At 41.6% G+C, this 26,223-nt stretch overlaps 1 protein-coding gene across 1 annotated transcript in view; it reads left to right on the top strand.

Moving 5' to 3' along the window:
* Window positions 1-26,223, top strand: part of LOC125456053 (BTB/POZ domain-containing protein 19-like) — a 163,439-nt gene that overhangs the window by 50,374 nt on the left and 86,842 nt on the right. The window contains exon 4 of the mRNA XM_048538714.2: window positions 13,484-13,543. Coding sequence (XP_048394671.1) covers window positions 13,484-13,543 — 60 coding nt within the window. The remainder of the gene's footprint in view (window positions 1-13,483; window positions 13,544-26,223) is intronic.

The following is a 26,223-nucleotide window of genomic DNA, read 5'->3' as shown; positions in this document are numbered from 1 at the left end:
GTTCATCCCAAGATGAAATATGTAAGATAAAAAAATTAATACTGATCTCTTTTTTTACAAAAATGCTGGATTGATTAGCATATATTACTGCTATGCTATTTTCCTTCCTTGGATAGGTTGTAGAACGAACTTTCACTAATCATTCAGGCCCTTGAGGAAAATTAGTTCCATGTTTTTGGAGTCATAAGGGGAGTATTGTTTGTGCTGAGCATTAAATAGTGGGCTTGTTGGTTTGATGAATGTTCAAGATTTCCTAAATTATGTTTAATGTTAAAGAACGTTTCTACAGAAATCTCAGAGGAAATTAAATAAGAAGCAGTTCAGAACTGTGATGAGAACAGGGTTTAGCTGGGTTACTGACCCTTACTGACTCAGTTCATAGATGTGGTTTGGGTCTGCGGTAGGAATGTCAGTGTGGCTATCATCAGTGCTTGTGCTCACTATGGAGCAAATCACACAGCAACTCTGGCTGGCACACATGCATTGTTAAGGGTGGACATCTAAAATCTCCTGTCTGATTTCCCCTGCTTCAGCAGCTTTGCCACACCAGTGCCTCACTAAATGATGAAGTATTTTTTAAAAAAAATGAAGACTGCAAAGATAAAACATAAGAGCTGAAATAGGCCTTTCAGCCCATCAAGTCTCCTCCACCATTCAGTAATATGGCCGATCTCATAATCCTCAACCTCATTTTTCTGCCTTTTTCTTATAACCGTTGATTCATTTACTCTTTAAAAATCTGTTCATCTTAGCCTTGAAGAAACTTAATAACCCAGCCTTGACAGCCTTCTGTGGTAGAGAATTCCACAGATTCACTATCCTCTGAGAGAAGAAATTCCTCCTTGTCTTGGTTTTAAATGTGCGACCTCTTATTCTGGGATTATGTCCTCTGGCTCTAGACTGTTGCACAATGAGAAGTAACCTTTCCACACCATGACCAATCCATTAAAAATCTTAAGTTTCAATAAGGTTGCCTTACATTCTTCTGAATTCCAATGAGTACCAGCCTAATCTACTCAACCTTCCCTCATAAGACAGCTCCTCCAAGCCTGGGATCAGCCTAGTGAACCTTCTGTGGAATGCCTCCTTTGCCAGTATTTCTTTGTTTAAATAAGGAACCCAATTGTTTGTGGTAGTACTAGTGTCTCATATATTTTTATATGCAACAGTATCCCAATAGGAATTCTTTTACAATAATCTTCAGTCTGAAGTGCCAAATGGATGATTCGTCTCTTCACCTCCCCCCCATCTCACCCTTTGGAAGTCTCCACCATTACAGATTCCAGTCTTTAGCCAATTCATCTCTAAGTATAATATCCAAAATATACTGGATGCTGCAGAGGCATTGGGTCCTGGCAATGTTGCAGAAGACTTGTGCTGCACCCCTAGCTACGCTGTTCCAGTACAACTACAACACTGGCACCTACATGACAAGTGGAAATTGCCCAGGTATGTCCTTTTATGCAAAAAGCAGGACAAATTCAACCCAGCCAATTGCTGCACTATCAGTCTACTCTGGAACTTCAGTAAGGTGATGGCAGAAGCCATCAACAGCGCTTTCAAGCAGCTCTTCCTTAGGAATAACCTGCTCACTGATGCCCAGTTTGGGTTCTGCCAGGGCCACTCAGCATCTGACTTAATTACTACCTTGATCCAAATGTGGACAAAAAAAAGAGGTAACGTCTGCAATGAAGCAACAATGACTGCCCTTGATATCAAGACCATACTTGACTGAGTGTGTTATCCAGGATTTCAAGCAAAACTAAAGTCAGTGGGAGTCAGGACAAAACTGTCAATTGATTAAAGTCATACCTAACACAAATGAAGATGGCTGTGGTTGTTGGAAGTCAGTCATCTCAGCTCCAGGCCATTTCTGCAGGAGTACCTCAGCATAACGTCCTAGGCCAAGTTTGCTGCTTTGTGCATTATGGTCCCTCCGTCATAAGGTCACAAGTGGGGATGTTCACTGACTGCACAATGTTCAGCATCAAATGTAACTCCTCAGATACTGAAGTAGTCCATGTCCAAATGCAGCGAGACTTGGACATTATCCAGGTTTGGGCTGACAAGTCACAAATAACATTCATGTCACATAAGTGCCAAGCAATGACCATTGCCCCTTGATGTTCCATGGTGTTACCATTGCTGAATTCCCCCACTATCAACATCTGGGGCGGTGGGGGATGGTGTGTTACCATTGATCAGAAGCTGAAGTGAACTAACACAAAAACATTGTGGTTGCAAGACCAGATTAGAGAGAAGGAATCTTGCTGCAGGTAACTCCCCTCCTGGTTCCTGCCCACCATCTAAGGCAAATGGCACAAATGTATGGGAACACTTACGACTTGCCTGGTCGTTATTAGTTTCACTGTGACCCTTGGGAACCAGTTGGCACAACCATATTTCTGTGTCATTTATAGTTTGGATGCTTGGATTTGTAGGTTAATCAATTTTTATGTAGATTTTACCAAGTAATTCGTAAAGATAGTGTGTACATCTGGAATGTGCGAGGAAGGGTTAAAGCCCGTGCCCTAAATAAAAATCTATTTTTAGGTGAACTCTCTTTTTGGAAGAGCTTTTAAAAACAAGACCTCAGGGAACATTGTTAATCTGTCAAAAGCAGGAGATACTGAAAGCCTCAGGAATCTGACTAGTGTCCTATTTTGTCTGTGCTTCATGAGGCATCCGTTAGTGAATGAATTGGCAGAAACTAACTCAAAGAGGAAGAAAAAGAAAGATTCTGATGAAATACAGCAATGAAGAAAGTACTACATTTGTGAAGAGATGTGTTTTCATTTTATATTCAAAGAAAATCTGTATAATCCACTGTATTTTGACCCAAAAATATTTGGAGTAAAAGATGAAACAAAACAGTGACTGTTCCCCCATGACTGAGGGCTAACTTTCTCCATGTGCAATTATCACAGAGGTTTCTCAAATTTTTGTTTCATCAGAGTACTTTGGCTCTTCATTGTCACATTCTAACAAGGGTAGTTCGTTGTTTTCTTTTGCTATCTTGTTACTGAATTGACCATTGAACGTAGGTATAATCTCCTCTGTGAGGGCTTCTAACTTGCTCCTCTGTAAGATCACCTATTGCTTTGTGTGCTTCCGCTGATCTCTCATTTTAACTCGTGCTTAAACTCGCATTTTTTCTTGCATTTGCCACCTTCAGACATGAATGCTTTCAGTGTTTTCCCAGGTAGATCTCAGCATGCAGCACATCAAAAACATTTCTACATCTGTTCAATCCAGCATCAAGCATTCTTATCCTTGCTGAAATAATGTCCATGTTCTCACTCAAATTGACAGATGTACAGGGTTAGAGAAGGCTTAAAGGTGCAAATGACCCACTTCTGCTCTTTTTTTATTCAAATTATGTAACATCTCCCAGACCTACTACGCTGCTGGCTAAGCTCTCCAAGTGCTGGAGAGTGGTACAATTACCAAACCCAAAAGGCATTTTGATGGGCACATGAATAGAATCATAGAACTCCTATAGTGTGGAAACAGTCCCTTTGGCCCAACAAGTCCATGCCAACCCTCAAAACACCCCACCCAGACCCATTCTCCTATAACCCACCTAATCTACGCACAATGGGAAATTTAGTATGGCTAATCCACCTAGCCTGCATATCTTTGGACTGTGGGAGGAAACCGGAACACCAAGAGGAAACTCGCGCAGGCACAGAGAATTTGCAAAATCCACACAGACAGGGTTCCCTCCTTTGTGCCCTCTTAGATACAAAGTCATTGGGATAAATTAGAAAAATAAACTAAATAAAAGTTTAGACTAACGGCCTTTCTAACCCAGTCCACACCGACCCTAGCCTCTAGTGCATGCTTGGCTTCTTCTCGACACTGAGTGCTGGAAGTCCACTCTGGATTCACCTCCAGGCTGGGAGTCTGTGCTGGCTTCACCGAGGGTTTTGAGGCCTGGAATCCAAGCTGACGCTGGGAGCCTGTGAAGATTTCACTTTAGACTCAAGGATGGGAGGTAAGAAGAAATATGGAATAAAAAAACATGAAAAAAAAGAGAAAAGCAAAGAGAAATGGATGGAGCAGACGAGCACAAGCCGAGGAGTCCTACTGTGCTGCCATCTTGGAATTTTTAAATCTTTTGATGCTGGGAGTTATTTACCAAGATGTAGAACAGAGAGAAAAAAAAACAAAGTAGTGTCCAACTGTATTGCAAAAATGTCACTTGAAAGTGAAATGGAAGCATCATTTTCATAAAGTATGCAGAAACAAGAAACAATCCTTATTCAACTAAGTAATGCTTGTTGCATCTTCAAAAATGTTAATACTTAGTACCAAACATCATCAGAAAATAATTCTGATTCTAAGGTATACTTCCATTAGAACATGTGTTATTAGATTATGAAATGTCTCCAAAACAAATACCACAATCATTCTTCGGGGAAGTCGTGCCCACCTGAACCAGACGTGACACAAAGCTAACAGATATCCAACTTAATTCAAGTTTGACACAGTAGTGAATATTAGTGTGCTTTGTGACAACTCCCTCATTTGAAAAAAATAGTTACAGCTTATTGTGATATTACACAAGGCAACCCCTATAATCAAAGGCATATTCAGTGTTTCTGTAAAACACAGATGTGCAGAACATGCCAAACTAGAACCAGAAAACTTCATTACAGACCAAGGAAACACAGCTTGCACTAAAAAAAATCTTGAAATTTGAACAAGTGTGACAATCGGCAAGAAAACATTTACCATTGACCAATTTGTCACAATTCAGCAACAAGAAATCCGTACAAGTTTTAAAATAATGATAGTGGAACCCAGACAGAAGCACACACCATGTTAGATAATAAGGTGTAGAGCTGGATGAACACAGCAAGCCAAGCAGCATCAGAGGAGCAGGAAAGCTGACATTCCGGGTCTGGACCCTTCTCCAGAAATTTCAGAAACTAACACCACGTTAGTTGTGCTGTGTTAGTATTAGACAACTGTTGATCATTACCAAAAGCAAAAAATTTCCAATTTCATTGGGCTGGAAAAACTGCTTACTTGTTCCTCATCTATGGAAAATTCATCAGCATTTGACTTCCAGAAAACAACTCTGGTAGAACTCCGATCTGAAACCAATAGTGAACTCTTAATACAATTGGTCCACAGAGAAACAGTGTTTAAGAAGAGATTACCAGCAGTGTACAGCCAGTGCCAGTGAAGACAGCACCAAACAATACAATGACATCAGTGAAAAAAAACAGGTGTTACTGTGAAAGGTGTTCATCTAAGTACTGTAGGACAAAGTCAAAAAACTTTACTTCTTTCACCAACACAATTATCCTCCATTATGTGCTTTGAGGAAGTAAAGATCTACAACAGTCAATGTCAGCAATGTCGATGTCAGTAAATGCCTTCAATGAAAGACATTCAATAATCAAAGGACCTGATTGTGGCACAGAATGGCAAAGAGCAATATCTGAATCAATTATCCTCACAAATATAACTATTTACTCATCCAAATCAAGATGAACTTGTAAATTCTGAGAGTCTGTGACCTGGGAGTTGATGTTGGAGTGGTAGAATGGATAGTGGTAAACTTGATTTACATATTTAAGCAATTGTTTAATGGGGTAACTAATGTTTAAAAGGTGGGTATGTGTGTGGGCAGGGTGGTGGCTGGTGGTGGAGAGGGAGAAATTGTCTAAGACAATTGGCCTGGAATGGTTAATACTGAATACTTAGTGGAGCTCTGTATGCTTGAATATATAAGGCATGCCTCTGGGTTGAGCTAGTCATTCTGTCTCAGTCTGTGGTTAGACACTCTAGTCTGCAATCATGTAGATTAGACTTACCTGCTGTCTCTTTCCATGCATAACTAATTAACACAAGGTAAGTTATTCTACTACAACTTCTTATCTTAGTATTGAGTAATACATCTTCCTTATTACTCAAGCATGGTTCTCTTCTACCAAAACTTCCATGAGGTTATCCTTCACCACTTTGTATTAGTAAGCATTCACACTCGTACTTGAAGAGGAATTGTTGGCTGCTGTCTACCCACAATTTTTAAACGGACATTGATCAAGGTTCTCCTTTACAACAAGGTTCCAACTGCATGCGTCTCATCCAATTCAGTATTCATAGAAGCTCTGCTATTGCTCATTGGATTAGGAACTGCCGGCCTCAGATTGGTGGGACATCTGCCAGTTACCTCAATTGCTGGAACACCTGATTCCATTGGCTATACAGAAATATAAGGGGATTTTCTGCCTGGGAAATAAAACCTCCAATAGCCTCACAAAATGCCAGCTGGAAAAAATTGGGGAGGGAATTCTAGAACTTAGACGCTAGGCAACTGTCAACATGGCTGACAATGATGAAGTGATCAAAGATCTTCAAGGGACAGAATTGGAGAACTACGGAGATCTCAGAGGAAGATAGGAAGGGCAAGAGCATGGGGGAATTTTTTATAAAAGGGTGTTAATTTTGAAATTGAAGTGTGGCTGGATTCAGAGCTGGTGTAGGTCAGTGAACACAGGATTGATGGGTAACTTGGGGTAAGATAAGATCTGGGCAGATAAGTTGTGGTGAAGATAAATTTGTGGATGGTGCAAATTTAGAGGCTAACCAGAAATGTGTTGAAACTGTTCAATAGAGAAGTCTTGATGCATTAGTTTTTGTGCCTGCCATTGTGTAGGTCCCACACTCTCTAATTCTCTCAAAACCTCCTCTGTCTTTCTAATTCCGTCTTCATCTTTTAAATGCTGCTTAAAATTGCATGACCAAACTTTCAGTCATCGCTTGTTGATATAGTTCTGTGTCATACTGTTTGCTGTTTCCTTGAGTGAGTCACAATAGACGTTTTAAATATCCATGAAAGATGGGTGTATTTGCTCAAAGACGGGATGCCTCATCGACAATGTTGTACTTCATGAAGGAGAACAGTCATTTTTCTGTTAATATGTTCTTTGCAGAGTTGAGAATTGATATTCCTCAAGAATAATTGCTGTATTTCATTAGGGTAATGAAAGAAGGCAGCCATTTTTTTGATGCAAAATAAAAACTGCTTGAACTCGATTGTGACTGGGCTGTTGCTGTTGCCTATTATGAGGTGAAATTAAAGCAAACTGTTCCAGCTGAGACAATTTGCATTTAAGCCTCTTGTCATCACACTGCATGGGACTGTTCTGATGCCTTTGTAACTATAAGTTGTAAAGCTTATTTTGTTCAGCTGATTGATTTTATTTGAAAGAGTACCTTTCAGAGGCCTTTGCTTCATGGTAATTAAGTGTGCAAAAAACAGCAGGTCTTGTGTTTTAGCCATTAGTATCATTTTGCTTTGTAACATGAGGCCAAGTTAGGCTACATAAGCTCATGCAATTCATACAAAGACTTTACTTACTTCCTTCCAAAAAACATTTCATTTCCAGCTCTGTGAGAAGCATTCAAAGAGGAATGACTGAATGCTTGATTAACCACTTGAAAACTGCTTTCAGGCCTTTTATTGGGCTGTACAATATCTTGACTATAAGCTTGCTTTCTATAAATGTTCCTCTTCTGTATTGTTTCAATTAATACAATTGATCTGTTATTTAAAAAAATGTTCAACACAACTAATGAAACTGGTTTCCTGATGAAGTTACATGTGCATTCTAGTTTACAGTTAAATGGTTGTTTTTGTTGAAGCACAAGCGTGTAGCATCCACATAAATTTTAAGCTTCATATCATGGATGGTATTGTCTATGGACAAGTCATTTTACAGTGAGAATATGTTTTATAGCACAAGTAATGGACAGTAGTTCAGTTTATTACAATTTCACCGATTGTAGTGGCAATTGATTTAACATTGTTTGTAATGTCATGGTTCCATTGGAGTAGCCATCTGTAATCGCAGTGGAATCATGGTTGTCCCATGCTGCTAAATCTCTAAGACCAGCTGCATTGCTGCTGAGTACCCGACATTTCACATGCACTCTCCCACCACCCTGCAGGGTACTTGGGAACATTGGCGAGTACAGATGTTATTTGTGGAGACTGGCTTTACATTTTACTGGCCCAAATTTACATGTGTTCATCATTTTAAAGAATCAGGAAAATCTGGGTGGCATGCTCTTCAGAGGGATGCAGTGGGCTTAATAGGTTGAATGGCCTGCTTCTGCACTCTAGGGATCTGTGATCTCAGTTGAGTTATATATTCTAAGCTCTTGAAGGTGAATGTTGGCTTTCTAACTGCTGTGTGTGGACATCAAGTGACACCAATTTTGACTGCAACACCCCATGACTCTTATGAATTATGATTATTTTGGATACTGTATTAAAGAATGCCTGAAATTGACAGGTTTAGAGTCATAGAGACATACAGCGTGGAAACAGTTTCTTTGGTCCAATTAGTCCATGCCACCCATGTTCCCAAACTAAATTAGTCCCACTTGCCTGTGTTTAGCCCGTACTCCTCCACACCTTTCCTATTCATGTACCTACCCAAATGTCTTCAGTTGTTGTAACTGTACCTGCATCTACCACTTCCTCTGGCATTTTAATCCACTCATGAAACACGCTCTGTGCAAAAAAAGTCGCCTCTCATGTCCTTTTTAAATCTTCCTCCTCTCACCTTTAGCTTATGCCCCCAAGTTGTGAACTCCCCCACCTCGAGATAAGACCTTTGCCATTCACCTTATCTATGCCTTTCAAGACTTTATAAACCTCTTTAAGGTTAACCTCCTATGCTCAAGTGGAAAAACTTTCAGCCTATTTAACCTTTCTTTGAAACTCAAACTCTCCATTTCTGGCAACATCCTGATAAGCCTTTTACGAGCCCTCTCCAATTTAATAATATCCTTCTTACAGCAGGGTTGCCAGAACTGTCCACAGTACTCCAGAAAAGGTTGAAGCCACTTTTTTCAGGGTATTTGGTCAAACTCAGCATACTTGTATCCCTTATTTATGTTTTTGGTTGCCCAAGCAGTCATTATGGCTAGTCTGCATAAAATGGTGCACCAGATTCAGTTGTTTATTAGCCAGAATGGACATCAAGATGATGTATGTCAGCCTGCCACTATCTTTCAAACCTTTATATTTTGCATACTTGAAAAAGTAAAAGTGCTGCCATCCCTCAATGTCTGCAGCAAGGAAGCACGACTTGTAATTTTTTCAAGTTGCTTTTATACTTACATCATTCAAAGTTCCTTCTAGACAAGCTGCTAACTTCTTCAAGCTGAGGGGAATAGCGGTAAGTTGTGAACTCCTGATGGTTTCAAATGAGTGTTTTCAAAAGGGCAGGTTGGCAGAAAAGAGAATATTTGGGGAAGGTGTTAAGTTTGCAGCAGCTTTAAAAAAAATTCTGTGTTTTTTAGGCTATCCATTGTACTCCCAAAGCTGTAGAAAGCCTGATAGTGGCAAAGGACTGGAGACAGCTCTGAAACAAAGCCAGTTAGTGGCTGAATAGATAACCATGGACAAAGAACATACAAGAGAAGGTGGTGGAACAAAGAGGGGAGGTAGTGACTCTTGGAGTCGGATCAACGGCAGAAAAATGACATAATGGAATTAGAAGTCCCAAAAGTGTACTGGGAGGGGACTAACACAAGTCAAAAGCTGTACTTTTGCAGTGAAGTTTTGAAGGGATGAAGAGAAATGGTTTTAAACCTGTCTGTCTAAGTGAGTGACATGTGAGATCAGCTGGAGTAACTGCTGAAGGTAATCTCAGGAACAAAATAAAGCAAAATATCAAAATTAAAAGATACTAATTAATTATTACTTTTAATATTAACATATTCACCTTGGCACAAGAAAATCAGAATGGCCTCAAAGAGTTTATCTTGACAATCCAAGAAATTGTTCCGTGGTGCTACCTGATGTACAAAGTCTGTTACTGCCCTGAACATGGAGGTTCCAATATGTTGGCAAATCTGAAGAGGACAGGCTTTAGTTATTGAATAGAAAAGTGATGTAACATAACTAAATAATATCGGTATTATTTAAAGACTGACAACCAGTAATGCTGTATTATTTACAATCCAGAGAAGTTGCTTTATTATATACTTGAAAAACAATCAATGGTCTTAAGATCCCAAAAACACTAAGCGTGCAGTTGTTGCTGTACACTGTGACTGATTGAAAACAATGAGGCTGTGTCTAAAGTGCCTGCACAGCTCCAAACTGCAGCCTCAGGTCTCCCAGAGCTCATTTCCCCAAAGAGTCGTTATTGCAGCAGGAACCAGCAAATCCAACAGAGATTGCTCAAAATTACGTTCGTAACCCGAAATTCCTATCTGTTAATTCAGATTGGAATACAACTAACCAACAGAAATCTGTGCCTCAAAAAATATGTCTGCAAATTTTATCAAGCCTTTCTTACAAAACCAAGGTAAGCAGGATTAATACCGGTAGAAAATGCCACAATGGCTCGTATGAAAACATAAAGAAAATGAGCTGGAATAAGTCAGAAATGTAGACATACTGTCGAGCTGCATTCAGGCAGTAGTAAGTGTTTGGAGACAGCCAAAATCTACCAAGTGGGTTTTAAATTAGACTGTGATTAGCTGGAGAGGAACAAAGAAGTCTACCAAGTGGAAACACTTGAAGTTGGGGATTCCAGGACAATGAACATAAAATTCCAACTAAATGCCAGATCAATTGAAAATAATCTCTTCTTATCTAAAGAACTGAAGTTCAGTTTCTGGATCAAGTACAGATCAAAGGGAAAAAAATACAGCCACAGCCTTACCTTAAATCTATGGTTTTATGATCTCTTTCCAAAACTAACTGACTTTGAATTGACAGGCACTCACCCAGCAACAGAAAAGACAATAGTCAACCATCCTGAATGCTAGTCCTCCACTCAAAAATACACTCTGAAACATATGAAAGAAAACATAAACATCCCAAACAGTCCTCCCCATTGCTGAGTTATCATCACTGAATTGTATCCTACCTACCCAAATAGTCACTAATTACTGTGTAATCTAATTAATGGTCAGTCAAAAAGATATGAATGTTAATCCCCTGTGCAGGATATTGACATAAACCATTTATAATACCTATCCCTTGAACTACTAAGTCCAGAATCTACAACAATGTAATCTTCATCCCTTCAGCTGTTGAACAGTGACCCTAGGTAATGAGCCAAATTCACACTTAGCCCTTCTACATCTCACAAAATTATCTACATTTACCCTTTACACTCCAGTGTCCCCAGCCCGAAGGGCAAAAAATGATCAGAGGTGTAGAGCGAGCACAGTAATTTTCACCACCATCGCCCAAGCTTAAAACACCTCCCTCATACAATAGAAATATCTACACCAGTCACATGCCATTTTCCCTACTGAGCACACAGTGCTCCATTATGCTTGTCCACTGCCCTGATGATCTTTTGAAAGAGCTGTTTAAACTTATTCTAGATATTATATGAAGTACGCACGTGTTATTTGCAAATTTGTTGGATTCATACTGGTCTGATATGGGGACCGATTTGCTTTGAATGTGAAGAGAAATCCAGTGAATTTGATTCAGATCCAATGGTTTAGGGAATTTTAACATATTTTTATAAATCTGGAAAGGTCACTAGAACATCCATAAATATTGGGGCCAGTGAGGTTTTTCGTGAGGTCATGAGGATTTTATAACCTCACTTGTGAGAGTAATCAGATCAAAAGGGCAGAAGATAGTCAAAAATTTAACAGTGCCACATTACTGAATAGCTTATACGTTCTCCAGGTTTCCCTTTTTCTCCTTTCTTTCATTTCTTTTCTCTTTTTCCTTTCTTTCTCCTTTTATTCATGAGGTGCATAGGGAATAAATTAGGACTAAGAAAAATTATAATTTTGCCCTTTGTATGTAGATAATGATGAAAGATCTCTTGCCTCGATAAAGTTTCCCACCTCTCTTTCTCTGTCAAACCAGGGCTTCTTAGGCTCCTAATCTGTCCTTTTTGTTTCTTTAATTCTGGCTTTGTAATGTCCCCATGCCGACATTTAGATTTTAAAATACTTCTGTGGCCCTTGAGTTCCAATTGTGTACCCATGCCTTATGGTGCCTGCTTGCTATAGCATGATGCGTTATCTGAGTGGCAAGTACTTTTTTCTTATATTCTACCTACCTTAGCATCTAATTCTGTGTTTTTTGAACAAAAAAGATTGAGTACAGAATTTTAATCTTACTCTCAGAGCATGTGATGTCTATTCTGGATGCCAACTCGGAATTGCCCCTACAGATTACCAGCAGCAGATGCAATCTTTAACTGCCTTGGACTGGCTGACAGTCCAGCTGTAAGTGTTCCTAACTCTCCTGCTGAAGTACATCTCTCACCAGTTCGGAAATGGTTTTACTATTGATGTAGGTTCTGCCTTGTTCAACCTCCCCTTGAGATTCTCGAGTATTCATTCTTTCTTGCTGTTGGCTGTCTACATGAACAGGATTCTTAAAGTTGTCATGGATTCTTAAAGCTAAGTCACAGAATCCCTACGGTTTGGAAGCAGGCCATTTGGCTCATCAAGTTAGCACCAACCCTCCGAAGAGCATCCCACCCAGACCTACATCCCTACCCTATCCCTGTAACCCTAGCTAACCCAGCTAGCCCACACATTCCTGAAAACAATGGGCAATTTAGCATGGCTAAACCATCTAACTTGCACATCTTTGGATTGTGGGAGGAAACTGGAGCACGCGGAGGAAACCTATGCAAACACGGGGAGAATGTGAAAACTCCATGCCCGAGGCTGGAATCAAACCTGGGTTCCTGGTCCTGTAAGGTAACAGTGCTGACCACTGAGCCACCATGCCGCCCATGGTGTCTGAAGAGCTCATCAGACTCCCAGCAGATTTCACGAAGTTGCTAAAAGGAATCCATATCGAATGAACTGCAGATGCTGTACCTCAGGAAACAAAGCAGAAATTGCTGCGAAAGCTCAGCAGGCCTAGGCAGCATCTGTGAAGGAAAAAAACAAAGATCTGAGGAAGGGTCACCAGACCTGAAAGGTTAACTCTGTTTTTTCCCTCCACAGATGCTGCCAGACCTGCTGAGCTTTTCCAGCAATTTCTGTTGTATTTTGCTGCTCACCATGTTCTTTGAATGATCTTCAATGCAGACCACCTTGTTGTCTTACATGATCTGCACACTTGCTCACCATGGGGTAGGTATGCCACCATCCTCTTGTAAGGTCTTCTGAGGGTCTAAGGGACCGCTTGGCCTGGTGTGTAAAAGGAAAACTGTAAGCCGCTGTAATGAGAAGAGGATCCCATCATAAATGAAATGTATATAAGCAACTATAGACTTTGATAGACATAGCTACAGAGACTGTGAGGCTAATAGGATCTCAAACGAGAAAGACCTGAGCTATCCTTCCACTCAGGCCTTTTGAGATAAACATAGAAATCATGCTCAATATGTTCTTCGATGTTAGCCCTTTTAGAACCTTACCCTCTGTATGAAGTAATGTAAATTTTTCTTCTTGTTAATGCCTAATTCATGTCATCCTTTGTCTAATCAGTGATGGGCCTGTTTTTCAGATGTGCGTGGACTATATCAACAGTACCCTGACAGTAGAATCTGCCTGTGAAGCATTACAGGTGAGTCCTGAACAGTTTATTCGATTCACTTACATTGCTATAAATCTCCTTTACTAGTCATCAGAGGCTGGAGATTAAATTGATATTTTTATTGACCCTTTTCTTAGTTGTGTCTGTAGAAGGCTGTAACTCCCCTTAACCATGGGTAATATGGTACTTAATGGTTTGAAACCACTTTTACTCAATTTTTCTTGGGCTATTTCCATGTTAGTTGTTCCTTCTCAGCTTTAACCATGGGAAACCACTAACACAACAGGTCAGGAAATAGCTAACATTTTGAGCTGTACCTACAGGAGCAGGAGTGCATTTTCTGCAACTACATGGAAACTTGGGCTACTTCAAGCCCATCTGAGGCCCTCCGAGGACTGCCTTGTTTCCGCCCAATCTCCCAAATCATAAATGGTTCTGCAATTCCAGCTGTAGCTTTCCTATGCTCTCAAATAGCTTTTGTTTTGGAAAAGAAACACATCAGGGAAAATCTTAGAGTTTAAAATTTTGCTGAAGATTATTGAAATTGAAGCATTTATATGTTACAAATTGCCACCTTGTTACATTTCCATGGAACTGCTGTTCTTGCTTGGAATTAAAATGAGCGGTAGTCCAAGTAATTCCATGCATCTATTAAAATGTTGGATAAAAACAGAGCTAATGTTTCAGGTCCAGTGACCCATTCGCAGTTCTGAGCAAGGGCCACCGGACGTGAAGCGTTAACTCTGTTTGTTCCTTCACAGATGCTGCTGGTCCTGCTTTGTTTTTCTTCCTGATTTACAGCATCTGCGGTTCTTTAAATTTTATTAAAGCGTTGGAACAGTATTGGGTAGCTGAAAATCTTCTTATCATTTGTTCCAAAGTACTCTCCTCGACTGAGGTACTGAAAGGTTGATGGTAGAGATGGAACTGTACCCCAGTGAAAAGAAGTTAAAGGGAAGTGATGAAGATGTAGTTCCCTAATATAGAAACAGCAGCCTTCAACTACAAACAGAAAACTGTTTCTTCTTAGAATGACACTTGCTTGGGCATTTGTCAAAATGTACTGTACTTCTTAAATAAATTTCCATGATAAATTTCCAAAGAGACATAGGATCAGGAATAGACTATCCCGCTCCTCAGTCCTGCTGATAGCTAATCGTCTACCTTAGTACCATTCTCCTGGCTTTTGTTTTGTGATGCCCTTAACAATCGAGAATTTGTTGATGAGCTTACACATATCCTTCCAGGATCAGAATTCCAATCATTCCCTCAAATAAAACAAAGAGCTACAGATGCGGAAGATGTGAAATAAAAAGAGAAATTGCTGGGGAAACTCAGCAGGTCTGGCAACATCTGTGGAGATGAAAGCAAAGGGCCGTGTCAAGAACAGAACAGAAGGCGTACTTTTTGAAAACCCAGAAGAAATGTTGGCCCACACAGTCAAGGTGACGACTGTCTTGCTTCTGTCTAATTTGTTATTGTTGTTACCAGAAGTTCAGTTCTAATGGAGTCTCTGCAGGGCTCACACACTGAATCATTGCTCCATTGTTGACTACATGTTTTTGATGCTGTGCTCAAATACAGCGCAGAAATAGAAATTGAATACCACCAATATTGTGCACAAGCTCACTGATAGGCAGCTCAATACAACTGGAAGTTCCTTGTGGATTTTTGTCAATCTTATGGATGGTAGGCTCCTAACTTTGCCATCAGGGCTGGAATGTGAGCTTTTAGTTGTAATGGTTGTTTCCTGCCTCATCATAACTCATCTGTTTTGCTCCTGCGCAATCATGAATATCACTATTTGCAGTGGCAACCGGTCTCTAATTGCAGCCCGCCATGATGAGTAGAGTGGATTGTATATGAGGATGGCTGAAGATAGCAGTTAGCAGCACCTAGAGGATTGTGTGAGAGGGGTCCCAGCAGCAGAGCTTTGAAACAGACAGACAGCAGCATCTAGAGGAGTGGGTGAGAGAAGGACACAGAGATAGCAATGTGAAAGAAACACTGATGTCATAGGAAAGCAATAAGTTGATTGGCTGGTGAGTAACTGTCCTTAGGGAGTGTGTGTAAATAATTGGAAATTAGAAAAACACAAGCAGTTAAATATTTTTATTTTGTTTTACATTATAAAGGTCTACACTGTGTTAGTAATTCTCTCAAACCTGCCCGTCATTCAATAAGATCAATGATAATGGGAACTGCAGATGCTGGAGAATCCAAGATAATAAAATGTGAGGCTGGATGAACACAGCAGGCCCAGCAGCATCTCGGGAGCACAAAAGCTGACGTTTCGGGCCTAGACCCTTCATCAGAGAGGGGGATGGGGTGAGGGTTCTGGAATAAATAGGGAGAGAGGGAGAGGCGCACCGAAGATGGAGAGAAAAGAAGATAGGTGGAGAGGAGAGTATAGGTGGGGAGGTAAGGAGGGGATAGGTCAGTCCAGGGAAGACGGACAGGTCAAGGAGGTGGGATGAGGTTAGTAGGTAGGAGATGGAGGTGCGGCTTGGGGTGGGAGGAAGGGATGGGTGAGAGGAAGAACAGGTTAGGGAGGCAGAGACAGGTTGGACTGGTTTTGGGATGCAGTGGGTGGAGGGGAAGAGCTGGGCTGGTTGTGTGGTGCAGTGGGGGGAGGGGGCGAACTGGGCTGGTTGTGGGATGCGGTGGGGGAAGGGGAGATTTTGAAGCTGGTGAAGTCCACATTGATACCATTGGGCTGCAGGGTTCCCAAACGGAATATGAGTTGCTGTTCCTGCAACCTTCGGGTGGCATCATTGTGGCACTGCAGGAGGCCCATGATGGACATGTCATCTAAAGAATGGGAGGGGGAGTGGAAATGGTTTGCGACTGGGAGGTGCAGTTGTTTGTTGCGAACCGAGCGGAGGTGTTCTGCAAAGCGGTCCCCAAGCATCCGCTTGGTTTCCCCAATGTAGAGAAAGCCGCACCGGGTACAATGGATGATTGGCAGATGTGCAGGTGAACCTCTGCTTAATATGGAAAGTCATCTTGGGGCCTGGGATAGAGGTGAGGGAGGAGGTGTGGGGTCAAGTGTAGCATTTCCTGCGGTTGCAGGGGAAGGTGCTGGGTGTGGTGGGGTTGGAGGGCAGTGTGAAGCGAACAAGGGAGTCATGGAGAGAATGGTCTCTCCGGAAAGCAGACAAGGGTGGGGTCTGATTGTAGACGGCGGAAGTGTCGGAGGATGATGCGTTGTATCCGGAGGTTGGTGGGGTGGTGTGTGAGAACGAGGGGGATCCTCTTTGGGCGGTTGTGGCGGGGTCGGGGTTGAGGGATGTGTTGCGGGAAATGCGGGAGACGCGGTCAAGGGCGTTCTTGACCACTGTGGGGGGAAAGTTGCGGTCCTTGAAGAACTTGGACATCTGGGATGTGCGGGAATGGAATGCCTCAACATGGGGGCGGAGGCGGAGGAATTGGGAATAGGGGATGGAATTTTTGTAGAAGGGTGGGTGGGAGGAGGTGTATTCTAGGTAGCTGTGGGAGTCGGTGGGCTTAAAATGGACATCAGTTACAAGCTGGTTGCCTGAGATGGAGACTGAGAGGTCCAGGAAGGTGAGGGATGTGCTGGAGATGGCCCAGGTGAACTGAAGGTTGGGGTGGAAGGTGTTAGTGAAGTGGATGAACTGTTCAAGCTCCTCTGGGGAGCAAGAGGCGGCGCCGATACAGTCATCAATGTAACGGAGGAAGAGGTGGGGTTTGGGGCCTGTGTAGGTGTGGAAGAGGGACTGTTCCACGTAACCTACAAAGAGGCAGGCATAGCTGGGGCCCATGCGGGTGCCCATGGCCACCCCCTTTGTCTGTAGGGAGTGGGAGGTATCGAAAGAGAAGTTGTTGAGGGTGAGGACAAGTTCGGCTAGGCGGAGGATTGTGTCGGTGGAGGGGGACTGGTCAGGCCTGCGGGACAGGAAGAAGCGGAGGGCCACAAGATCAAGCCTGGTCTGCCATAGGCCTCAACTCCTCTTTTATGCCATCTCCACATAGCTGTCAACTACCTCATATTTCAAAAACCTATCTACCTTCCCTTTAACTAGTTTCAGTGATCTAGCCTCCACAATTCTCCTGGGTGGAGATTTCCGGATATTCACTACCCTCTGGGAGAAATACTCTACAAATTTGCAAAGATAAGTGATGGGTTAGAGGACCAACAAAGAATGACTAAGAAGGTAATGAAGAAGCAGAAAGCAGAGTGAGAGAGAAACCTGGCTAGTAATATAAACACAGTAAGTTACTTGCATTGGGAATTGCAATCAGAGTAATTAATCTTGTGTTGGTCTGTTCATAAAGTGAGTTTGAGTAATTGAGAATGAACAATAAAGAGATGGTGTAAGTTTTGGCAGCTATTTCATAGGGGCCGGAGTACCATGTTGAGAAATGTGGCAGAATCACAGAGAGGCCTATCTCAGTGTTGGATACAACTGACTGCCTCTATTAGCTAATTTCCAGATGTTGAAGCAAAGGGCTGGCCTGGTGGTGGCGAGGTGCCTGTTAAAGGGGTTTATACTTTTTAACAATATTAACAAGTGAAGATCTCACACCATTAGTTTGCAGTTTCCTGCCATATCTTTTACCACAAGGAAGTGGACACCAAGATTTCTCGACATACGAGTCAGAGTAGGTACCTGGCAAATTCAGCTCTGCACTTGCTTTAAATGACCTCCATTTCTGACACCATCACTAGCACCTTAGCGCACGCTGTATGGGCATTGACCACATCCACAGATATTGGTATTTAGCCAGTGCAGCCTCTTAAAAACCCTCACGTTACATCTCTGATTTACTTACAATATGCTTCTACACTTCAATGGAGCACTGTCAGTGTAATGCTGCAGCAGGAACACTTTGTGCTCAGGGACACATAGCAAGCTCATTGACTGGACCAAGCTGCAACTCCAGCCTGCTTGCTTGCTGTCTCAGTGCTCGTTCAGTCTGAGTTGATCTGGATGCTCACAGCATTCCTGACTTGCCTTTTTGTGCCTTATCTCCAGACCAGATATCAGGCTGTCAGTGTTGTTGTATCGCTGTGTCATTTAGCATAGACGTAAAGCCAGGAGACTTGTCATGGTTGTCAGCAGTCCTCAGGCACGTCAAGTTAGATGGCCTTCAGACGAAAGTGTCTTGTAAGTCAGTAATTCAAGGGTCAGTAATTCAAGATACCGGCCCAGGTGCATGGACAAGGTTGGTAAGCTGCTTAGAGTAGTTAGGATTAAGGTCTGCTTTTCCTAAGAGGTAAGGAACCAAATATTGGGCAGCCCATCAGCCATCTTGGCATTTTCTGCCCAATAGGGGGGCTGTTTTCCCCGGGAATGAAAGAAAAGGAAGTGAACGTGGGTGGCACAGCTGTTAGTGCTGATGTAAGTGGGGAGATGACCCGAGTTTTGATTAGGCACTACAGAGGACATGCAGGATTAGCGATGTTTTGGGGTGGGTGAAAACAGCTGAAAGGGAGATGTTGCGGGGAATAGTGAGAATGCTGGAACATGAGCTTTGCTGGGAGGCAGGTACAGTAACAGAGATTATGTAAGTGTGTGGTATTGGAGAGAAATGGTGGCATGTATAGAGAGTGGAGATTGCTCTGCATTTCTCTACATGCTGTGGTCGCACTGAGCTTGGATTAGGCTGGCACGATGTGGTGCCGTGGCCTCCACTGCAGTTTCTGGAAGAAGAGGATGTCCCACCTTTTCACGACCTCATTCATCAAGACCTCAAGGTCCCTTCCCACAAAATGAGGTGCCAGTTTTCCCCTTTCTGCCATGTTTGAGGCAAATGTCATGAGCCGTGCAAAGTAGTTTTGGATTAACAGCCCCTGCCTGAGCACCAAACAGTATATCAAAGGTGGTGCCAGCATTCCTGGTCAATTCCAGGATTTCCTAACAATGGGTATTTGTTCCAGGCACAGCAAATGTTAGAACAGGGCTAGATTCAGACGAGAAGGGTGGCATGGAGACCAGGGTAGGCAAGTTTGGTAAAATGTGGTGAGAGAACTAGCTAGGCCTCGTGAAGAGAAACCATCAGTGAAACTGACTGCCAAAAAACACAAGATTCAGCCCTTTGTAAGAGATAACAAGGTGTGGAGTGGATGAACACAACAGGCCAAGCAGCATCTTAGGAGCAGGAAAGTTGACGTTTCAGGCCTAGACCATCAGCTTTCCTGCTTCTAAGGTGCTGCTTGGCCTGCTGTGTTCATCCAGCTCCACTCCTTGTTATCTTGGATTCTCCAGCCTCTGCAGTTCCTATTATCTGTGTTCAGTCCTTTGCGCCTGTTTCCATGGGAGAAAACCTCCTGAAGATAATTGAAAGCCAAGAGGTTATTAGGAAGGATGAACTTAAAAGAATTACCACCACAAGGGAAAACACAGTGGGAAAACTCTTGGACTTAGAGTCTAGCAAACCCCAGGATAGGATAGCTGGCATTTTTGCGTGTTAGAAATGTGGCCGCACCAATAATAGATGCAGTGATAACAATTTTTCCAAAATTCCTTAGATCCTGAGACAATATCAGTGGAATGGAAAATAGCAAACAAGGGAGACAGAAAGCAGGAAACTATAGGCCAGTTAATCTAATATCTGCCATTAGGAAGGTTCTGGAATCCATTATAAAGGAGGTTATTGCATGATGCTTAGAAAGTCACGATGCAGTCAGGCAGAGCCAACATGGCTTTATGAAAGAGAAATCATGTTTAACTAACATGATTAAATTCAGATGGAGCTAAAATTGGACAAGTGTGAGGTGATGCATTTTGAGACTTGAAATGCTAGAGGAAAGTATTCAGTAAATGGCATGACCATGAGGAGCATTGATATACAGAGAGATCTTGGGGTGCAAGCCCATCACTCCCTGAACGTGGGAAAGTAAGTGGATAAATTGGTAAAGATGTGTATAGCACGCTTATCTTCATTGGTTGGGGCATTGAGCATTAAAGTTCACAAGTCATATTGCAGCTGCGTAAGACTTTAGGTAGTCACATTTTAGAGTATTGAGTCCTGGTCACTACGCCATAGGTTTACTGGGATATTGCCTGCATTGGTGTAGCAGCAAGAAGAGGTTAGACAAACTTGGTTGTTTTCACTGGAGCATCAAAAGCTGAGGGCAACCTGATAGAAGTGTATAAGATTACGGGAGGCATGGCTGGGGTGGATAATTGGAGTCTTTTTCTAAATAGGGGTATAAGTTTAAGGTGAAGGGAGATAGTTTAAAGGAGATGTGTGAGGCATGTTCTTTATATAGTGGGTGGCGGGTGCCTGAAACAACCTGTTAGTGGAGTTGGAAGAAGCAGATATGAGTACAGTGTTTAAAATGCATTTAGACAGACACATGAACAGGCAGGGAGTAGAGGGATTTGGACCATGAGCAAGCAGGTGGGATAGTTTAGAATGGCATCATGGCGGTCACAGACACAGTAGGCTACAGGCCCTGTTCCTGTGCTGTAGGATTCCATATTATATTAATAGATTAGAGGTTTTTTTTTTGATGAAGCAACATTCATGGTGGATAGTAGAGAAACTGGTGGATGTAATGTACTTGCATGTCCAAAAGGCATTTGATAAGGTACCATATCGAAAGTTGATGCATAAAGGAATAGGTATAAATGATTCCCTTTCTTTTGGGTTGGCAACCTGTAACTAGTGGCATAGGAATTACTATTAGGACCTCAGCTGTTTACAACTTACATCAATATGTTGGATGTGAGGAATGAATGCGAACTACATTTGCCAATGAGACCAAGACAGGTAAAATGTGAATGGTCAAGACATCAGTAGTCAACAAATGGATATACAGAGGTTAAGTGAATGGACAGCGATTTGGTAGATGGTGTTTAACATTGATAATTGTGAACTTTTTCATTTTGGCAAGAAAATAGAAAAGCAATGCTCTTTAAATGGAGAGGGACTGCTGAACTCGATGATACAGAGAATTCTGGATATCCTGGTGCCTAAATAACATGAAGTTAGTATGCAGTCTCAACAAGTGACTTGAAAGCAAATGGAATATAATTGCTAATTGCAAGCAGGATGGAATATAAAAATTTGGGATGTTCATCTGCAACTGAACATGGCAATAGTGAGACTGCATTTGAAGTACTATGTGCAGCTTTAGTCTTTTTATTTGATAAATTCCTATAGGAGCAGTTCAGAGAACATTCATTTAACCAATTCCTGGGATAAAGGGCTTATTTTCTGAAGTCAGTTTGAAAAGGTTATGTCTATATCCATTGGGGTTGAGAAAAATGAGAGGTGATCGTATTGAAACATGTAAGACCTTGTTGGTATTGGATAGCATAGATACCAGGAGGATTTTGTTTTATTCATTCACAGGATGAGGGCATCGCTAGCGAGGCAGTACTTATTGCCCATCCCTAATTGCCCAGAGGGCAGTTAAGAGTCAACCACATTGCTGTGGGTCTGTAATCACATATAGGCCAGACCAGGTAAGGATGGCCAGTTACCTTCCCTAAAGAACATTAGTTGACCAGAAGGGTTTTTCCTGACAATCAACAATGGATTCATGGTCATCATTAGATTCTTAATTTTTGATTCAGATATTTATTGAATTCGCATTCCACTATCTGCCGTGGTGGGATTTGAACCCGGGTCCCCAGAACATTATCTAGGTCTCTGGATTTACAGTCCAGTGATAATACCACTAGGCCATCACCTCCCCGGATATTTGATTTTGTTGGGGAACAGAACTAAAAGTAGCAGTCAGAATTTGAGAATACGGAGGTCTTACTTTTACGGTAGAGATGAAGAGAATTTTGATTTTTTTTTTCATTTTTCTCTCAGAGAATCATGACAATGAGGATTCTCTTTCCAAGTGTAGGGGAGGTTGGGTTTATGCAAGGGTGAGTTAGATTTTTGACAGACAGGGGAGTTGAGGGTTGTGGGTGTAGACCCAAGTGGAATGGTGGGCTTAGTGGAGCTTAGGCCACAACCAGCTCAGCCAGAATTGTAATGAACAACAGAACAGGCTTGAAGGACCAAATTAGCTGCTACTACTTCAAAGGTTTCTTTTGTGAGGTGTGACTCCTCTCTTTGCCTCTGCCACTTGAGGACTAATTGGAATTTCTGGGGCTGAAATAGAAAGCAAAGGGACAATAGTTAGTATTTACTGGCATGAGATAACAGAAACAGATGGTTGGCTTCTGAAGGCAGTGGCAATTTGTCATGCATCATATGTAAGGATGACATTTAAGTGAGAAAGGAAGGAAAGATGGTTAAAATTCCTGTGGTATTTCTCCTGCGGTAACCTTGACAGCAGTCATGCTGCTGAGAACTGTCTCCCCTGCACACTTGTCCATCAAAAACTCTTCAAGCATAACTTATTTTATTCTTCCATGGAATATGGGTGTCGTTGACAAGATGTACATTTACAGAGAACATAGAACATTATAGCACAGTACAGGCCCTTCGGCCCTCGATGTTTTGCCGACCTGTCATACCGATCTGAAGCCCATCTAACCTACACTATTCCATGTATGTCCATATGCTTATCCAATGATGACTTAAATGTACCTAAAGTTGGCGAATCTACTACTGTTGCAGGCAAAGCGTTCCATTCCCTTACTACTCTCTGAGTAAAGAAACCACCTCTGACATCTGTCCTATATCTTTTTCCCCTCAATTTAAAGCTATGCCCCCTCGTGCCCACCATCACCATCCTAGGAAAAAGGCTCTCCCTATCACCCTACCTAACCGTCTGATTATTTTATATGTTTCAATTAAGTCACCTCTCAACCTTCTCTCTAATGAAAACAGCCCCAAGTCCCTCAGCCTTTCCTCGTAAGACCTTCCCTCCATACCAGGCAACATCCTACTAAATCTCCACTCCACCCTTTCCAAAGCTTCCACGTCCTTCTTATAATGTGGCGACCAGAACTGTACGCAATACTCGAAGTGCGGCCGCACCAGAGTTTTGTACAGCTGCAGCATAACCTCTTGGTTCCGGAACTCAATCCCTCTATTAATAAAAGCTAAAACACTGTATGCCTTCTTATTTGTTGCTGATTCCCTAATTGTTCTTGAACTGAGTTTGTTAAAGGCTATTTCAGAGGAAATTTTGAGTGGCTGAAGTAAGATGTAGACCAGGATTGGTTTTCCTTCCCAAAAGGACATTAGTGAACCGAATGAGTTCTTCAGACAGTCAATGATGGCTTCATGCTCGCCATTACTAAGATGAGCCTTTACCTGATTGCAAAGCTATATCCTCTCCTGCTGCACTTAAACTTTTGGGATTGGAGTACAGTAGCCAATTTTGACAACACAAGATTTAGGAGCAGAAGTGGGCCATTCAGCCCATTGAATATACTGTGCCATTGAATGAGAACATGGTGATCTGAGAACCTTCAACTCCACTTTTTTGCTTTTTCCCATAATCCTTGATTCCCTATTGATTGAAAAAAATTATCTATCTTAGCCTTGAATGTACTTATTGGCCCTACCTACACTGTCCTTTGTGGTAAAGAATTCCAAAGATTCATTACCTCTGAAAAAAGGAATTACTCCACATTTTTGTCTTAACTGGGTGACCGCCCCCCCGCCCCAACCCAATCAATGGATAATCAGGTCAGCCATGGCTTCATTGACTGGCGGAGCAGACTTGATGGACTGAATGGCCTACTTCAGCTCCTACATCTTATGTTTATGGTGAATGTATGACTGCTAGCTCACCCAGAAGTATATTGTTATCACAGAAACAGGGAGCAATTTGACTGAGATAACAAGGTGTACAGCTGGATGAACACAGCAGGCCAACAGCATCTTCGGAGCAGGAAAGCTGACGTTTCGGGCCTAGACCCTTCATCAGAAAATTTGACTGGTAGACAATAGGCATTGTAAAGTTCACAGAAAGAAATGAGAAATATGAGTGAGGGTGCTGCTACAGCATATGAAATGAGAAATATTGTTGGATGATCCCAGGAAGTGACATTTCACTAAGGCTTCTTTCCTGTCACACTTTTGAAAATAAATTGGAAACTCCTGGTAATGCGCACAGGCCATATAGAAAGGAAACATTCAAAAGTTATTAGTGCGATAGAAACATTTCAGTAAGGAAATCAATATTACTGATCATATTATTGATGACAGTTAATTAAGTTGTGACCATAAATATAACTAAACATCAGTAGATTTTCCTGTGTCTTTTATATACTAATATAACCATAAATATGAATTTCAGTAGTTTAATCAGGGTGTGTTTGAATGCTAACCAACCAAGATTACACATTAATTGTTCCAAAATGATTTAGTTGAAAGTAATAAGTCTATTTATGCTATTTTGAATATGCTTGATGGTGAGCAAAGCTTAGGTGAAAGGGTTTCTATTTAGTCAGGTAGGAATGCCAGAATTTTGACACACAATGAAAAAGTAACATTGGTGTGTGACTTGTAAGCAAACTTTAAGGTGATTCTATTCTAATGATCGAGCTTATTCTTCACCTTCTCTGTAACAAATGTTGCACAGATAGAAGATACAATTGATGTAAGTTTAGTAGGTTGCTACATCTGTAGCGAATGACTTCAGGATGTGGTAATGGAGGGGGTGGATGGTGACTTTGGTGGCAAGGATACTGATCAGTTGACAGAGATCACAGAAGGGCCCCAACCTCAAACATCAACTTTCCCGCTCCTTTGCTGCCTGGCCTGCTCTGTTCCCCCAAATCCACACTGTGTAATCTCTGTCTCCAGCATCAGCATGATCAGTTGACTGTTTTGATTTGTCTGGTATTGACATTCTTTAGCAGTTTTGCTGTTGTGTAGTGAATTGAGCATGTTAGCAAGTTAAAAGAAGACAACTTGCATTTATGTAGCAGCTTTCTTGATCATCAGATGTTTGAAAGCACTGTACAGCCAGTATAGTGTTTTTGTAATATGCTAGCCTTTGTGATGTAGGAAACCTTGCAGATAATCTGTGCGCAGCAAGCTTTCACAAGCAGCAATGTGAGAATGAAATCCTAATGAGATTTGTAAAAACAGGAGAAGTTCTGATGAGCAAGGAGATGATCAATCCTATTATGGAGTACCTGGCTCATGCAGCAGCATTGTTAATGTGGTTTTCTCAGTCAAGTTTTTGGTCAGTACTGATTTGCAATATAGTGACACGGGCTCAAGAATTCTGTTGGTGCTCAAGGTCACAGAGAAATCTTTTGCTTTTTTAATTTTGTAAGATTGGTGTTGCTCAACATGTATGTAGTGTTCCCTAACATTTGTCATCTCAAGTCTGAATATTGTCTATAATTCCAGTTGATGGTTGAAAAGGCTGTTCTACTATCAAGAAAGCTGTGAATGGAGAAGTCTAAAGTAGTTAAGTAATTGTGTATTTTGATTATATTGAGATGGAAACCAGTATACACTCATAAGTCTATTTGCAAATTACAATCAGCAGATACGTTTTAACTTGAATTGCTAATGCTGTTTTTCTCTCTCAGCAAGTGGTGTGTGACCTGCTCAATGTTTGCAAAATGTTGACTTTTATTATAGCAGATCATATTAGCTGATTATAAAGCAGTGGTGAACTCTGCACTTACTACAGATCAACATCTAGCAGCAAATTAACCTGTGTGCCTTTGTGATTGGAATGTGATGTGTTTTGCAGATAAAAGGTAACAAATATTTTGAAAAAAGACACATTTTGTCAAAGCTTTTCATCTTGTACTTGTTAGGACACTTGAAAGAATACAAATTCAAGGAGAAAACCAACA

The sequence above is a fragment of the Stegostoma tigrinum genome, chromosome 8 (genome assembly GCF_030684315.1).
Source record: "Stegostoma tigrinum isolate sSteTig4 chromosome 8, sSteTig4.hap1, whole genome shotgun sequence".
NCBI lineage: Eukaryota > Metazoa > Chordata > Chondrichthyes > Orectolobiformes > Stegostomatidae > Stegostoma > Stegostoma tigrinum.
The sequence above is the reverse complement of the archived record's forward strand: the minus strand, read 5'-3'. Positions and strand labels throughout refer to the sequence as shown.